Below are 4499 nucleotides of genomic sequence, written 5' to 3'. Positions count from 1 at the left end.
GCCCTCAAATAAGTGGCGCCCTCGAATAAGCGCCGCACTTGAAGCACGAAAAATTTAATAAGCGCTGCGGCGCTTATTCGAGTAAATACGGTAAGAACAGTTGGGAGAGAGCTGGGATCTCCGTCATCGTGGAGAATGTGACTGATTTCTCTGAGGAGGACCCACTTTCTAACATTTGTAATTCACTTTGTTCTTTGTGGTTATTTTCGTTCAATTTAAAGTGACTTTGTTCTATTGCTGAACATTTATTTCCACATAACTGTCACACTGAACAATGCACTAACTTACCAACGATAGCTATCTGGTACGTTCCTATCTTATTTGCCGTATCACCATTGGCAACCACTCTGTCAGCACCCACAACAACTGCGTGTATTCCTTTTGTTTTTATGAGCACTGATACCATGGAGTCTGCCACTAAAGTGGCAGGAATGTTTTCAGTAACTAGCTCATATGCTGTTAGCCTTGAACCTTGGTTGTAAGGTCGAGTTTCAGTACAAAACACATGATCAAGACGTTTTTGTTCTGATAAGCTTCTTATAACTCCTAAAGCAGTTCCATAGCCTGCAGTTGCTAGTGAGCCAGTGTTACAATGAGTGAGAACCTTAAGCTTATCAACACCTGCGAGCTGTAACATATGTTCTGCCCCAAACCTCCCGATAGCTTGATTATCACTAATATCTTTTGCCAGCATCCCTTCAATCTCCTTAATAAGTTCCATTTTGACAGTTTCCGTATCCTTTGTTTTTGATGATAAGTCCTTGGTGAATGATATCAGATTCTTTGCAGCTTCCATAATATTCACAGCTGTTGGCCTCGCTGTGGTAAGATACTGAAGTTTCTCTGTAACAAAGTTTTCCAGTTCTTCTGTAGAACTAAATGATTTTGGCAGAATCTCTGTCACCAAACTCAAGGAGCCAACAATGGCAATCGCAGGAGCTCCACGAACCTGAAACAAAAATACTACACATGAAAAACAACATCAAAGAGTGTAAAATATTCTTATACACTGAATATACACCATTCAAACAGCTTTATTAACTCAACATACATTTAAAAACTGAAACTGGGGTTCACTACAATAAGTACATATACCGGTATATTAACTTGGGTGAATTGTTGCTTGAATGCCGGGCAAGAAAGCAGATGGTCACATGACCCAGTATGCAAACTTTACCTCAGGCTTCTCAAGGTGCAGAGCTGTCATGATATAATATCTACTTTATTTATTAATAAGTGTCAGTGGATTTAGCATAACACAGATAAATAAACCTTTCCCACAATACACTTTGATTCTTCCGAACAATGGTTTCAAGGTGAGTCTGGGGTTGGCAAATTCACATATTGACTGTATTTTTGTCCACCCCAGCCTCAATTTTAAACCACTGTTTGTAGTGATAATTCAGTGGAGGGAATGCAGAAAGGTCTACTGGGGACTACACCCTATAGTAAAAATAAACATAATCTGAAATATAACTTATGATAATATTTTTATTAAAAACTAACCATGGTACAGTATATTGCATTTCCTGTGTTTTGATTAGTTTACAGGCCATGGTATATGAGCTCATATACCATGGAACACAAATATGGACTGGTAGGTGTATGGCACTACGCTCCTTGTTGGCTATCTACCATCTCATTTCCAATGCGCACTCATGGAATAATAATGTTAATGTACATTTCAGTTAAAAACACTGTTAATAGTAGTATTTAATTTAAAATATGTCACATAAAATATTAATTACATGTGAAAAGAAACTAACTCCCCTGAATGCTTTAGTTTTCAAACTCAGCCAGCATAATTCTAATCTGAACACCACAGACTATTTGCTCATAGCCTGGTACATATTACAGTAACTTGCTTGAATTGAATTTTCACTAAAATACTTATGTCTCCTGGTCAATGCAACGTTATGATTATGTTATCTTCAGAAGAACACTTATTGAAAATGTTTGACCAGTCAGTAGAAGACTCTCTGCTACTAGCTATGAATATAATCTGATCTACATGTACATGTAGTTCAACTGGATGGATGTGTCAGTCAGTCAGACCTTTTTTTCTGTTAGAGAATGCAATGTCACTACAATCCAGATTAGCCCCCCCATAGCTCTACTCCTTCAAGCCCAATACTATTCTCACAAGCATGTTTATCTATCAGTAATGAAAATTAAAACTCTGAACTTGCCTGACAGTTATGGCTTTTAAGACGATACATATAACAAATCCATCATATAAAGTTCTAAAGCCTGGTTTTCACTGGCGATGGAAACACAAGCACAAGCGCAAAGATAACAGCTCTTGTTTCTCTGTGAACACGGCTTCGACTCAAGCAATAGCACAAGCACAATGCATTTTGATGCTTGTGCTTGCAGCAAGCACAAGCACAAGGATCAAAATTAATTTTGTCCTTTTTGCGTGATCGCACTTGTGCTTGCGTCGCTAGCGAAAACCAGGCTTAAAAGGAACTTTGATCTTCTAACTGGATCTTCAAAGCACGCACATTGTACACTTTCTAACAAGCTTCTGAGAGGGCTAGTTCTTCCATGTCACATGGGTAAATCATCATCATCATCATCATCATCATCATCATCATTTATATGCCACTTCAGAATTACAATAAATAAATAAATTACATTTACATTTTTTTACTCCATATGTCAAAGCAATATACACCATGATCAGCATGTGTTCAACACAATATCAATAACAAAGTTTTCTTCATCTTTGGAAAGTTCCTTGTAGTTTTGTTCTAAATCTACAGGCAACTGAGTACACGCATTGCCTTTTAACAATTTAGGATTGCTGTTCAAGCTTTTCCTTCGTGGGGTGTATGGTTCAAAAACAGTTTTCCTTGATCTTCTTGTCCTTACAAACTCTTTGTCCTTTTGAACTGAATAAGGAAGTTCACACTTTTTATCCATTTCTAGATATGACTCAATCTTGGTATTTTCTACATCTAAAGATATTCTAGAGTTACAAAAATCCGCTTTTACACAGCCTGCTAAATCTGTTCTTTTCTCCTCAGTTGCACTTTTCATTGTCAAAAAATTATGTTTAGTTTTCCTTAGCATGTTGTTGTCTCTTGTATCTCCACTTTCCTTGCCTGGAAGAGAAACTGCTCTTGTGAATTTTGATTCCACATATCCCGAAAAAGCTGTTCCTTTAGATCTCTTCTGAACAATGAAACTGGAAATGTCCCCAGAACCAAAGGGATACAAACAACCTTTGTTGACGCAGAGCAAAATAGCCTCCTTGAGGTTAACATGGAATTGAACAAGCTCGCTTGTAATCCCTCGCTTTGCACATGAATCACAAAATGTTTGAGAATTTTTAGCACAGATGTTGTTGGAATCCATATCAATAATATTATTAATAATAATAACTGTGTTACCAAATGAATTTCAATTCTCAAGTGATAACAAATTCTGATTAGACAGTGTTTCTACAACCAGTTTCGTAAGACCCACGGACACTACGGTGCCGATGTGTAAAGGCAAACGTCTTTGGAACGTGCCTAAAAACGTTTCAAAACGTTCCTAAAAGTTCTGCAAACGTCAGCAGACCGGCTCTTGAAGCACACGTGGGGGAAATTAACTTTTCAAGTGCTTCCGTACATTGAGTGTTAACGCTATTTAACCACTATATAAACTTAAATTAACCATTTATTTAAAACTCTTGGAAGTTATCAATTCTATTATGTAAAAATTTTCAGTAGCTTTCGTGAGCTTACAGTATTAAAGCGCAATAAGCTTATTTACATTCGCTTACCTTCATTGTTCGTATGGCTTGCCAGCCATCTTCAACACCTTTTATTTCCTCGTAAACTGACTTGTGAGGAAGGAGAAGTTGGTTTAAAATTTCGAGATGTCCACGACGGTATTTTATCGACAGAAGTGACATTTTCTTTGCAAAAAGTTGAAAAGATTTGCACTAAAATCGACCTTCTGAGCGACACGAATCAGATCGCCTCGTTTTGATAACCGCAATTTGTAAAATAAACCCCTCCCTGGAGAGAAAATTAGCCCTCTCCCTAGTTTCCCCACGGCTCGGCTCGCTCGCGGCCTTTTGCTCTAACCCAATCCACCGAATGGCGCGAATGTAATGATGTCAAATGAGGCATATCGTAAATTTCTCAAGGTATTATTCGACCCTCATTACTTTAAGATTTAGCAGCCTAGTGCCCCTGCACCCTTTCCTGGGAAGGAAAGGAAAGCAGGAAAAAAAAAAAAAAAAACTTTACGCACTCTTCGCACTCTTTCGGGTTGTTTTATACTTGGTTTTGATCATGCGTTAACTGGAGCAAGCGAGTCTGTACAATTATAACTGAGTTATTTATTTAGGATATGCCGAAAAGTAGTAAAACAGTCATCACATTTCTACATGAATCTCCCAGACAGTAAAAGAACAATTCCAAGCAAGATGATAAATAATAAGCGCGGTCGGTAGCTCTCACCAGGGCGGGAGAAGACTTCTCCCGATCCCGCCTTCCTATCAT

The 4499-nt window shown here is 38.0% G+C and overlaps 1 protein-coding gene across 1 annotated transcript; it reads right to left on the bottom strand.

The window, feature by feature from the left end:
- Window positions 1-288: 288 nt before the first annotated feature.
- On the bottom strand, window positions 289-3951 carry LOC144640851 (methylthioribose-1-phosphate isomerase-like; the record flags this gene model as incomplete). Its single annotated transcript, XM_078499913.1, has 2 exons — window positions 3773-3951; window positions 289-949 (listed from the first exon to the last, which is right to left on the bottom strand). Coding segments are annotated over exons 1-2 (793 nt in total), but the record flags the coding sequence as incomplete, so codon positions are not given.
- Window positions 3952-4499: the final 548 nt, after the last annotated feature.

The sequence above is a fragment of the Oculina patagonica genome, unplaced genomic scaffold, assembly GCF_052425735.1.
Source record: "Oculina patagonica isolate OP01 unplaced genomic scaffold, crgOcupat unplaced513, whole genome shotgun sequence".
Classification (NCBI taxonomy): domain Eukaryota; kingdom Metazoa; phylum Cnidaria; class Anthozoa; order Scleractinia; family Oculinidae; genus Oculina; species Oculina patagonica.
Note: the sequence above shows the minus strand (reverse complement) of the source record. Positions and strands in the feature narration are given on the sequence as shown.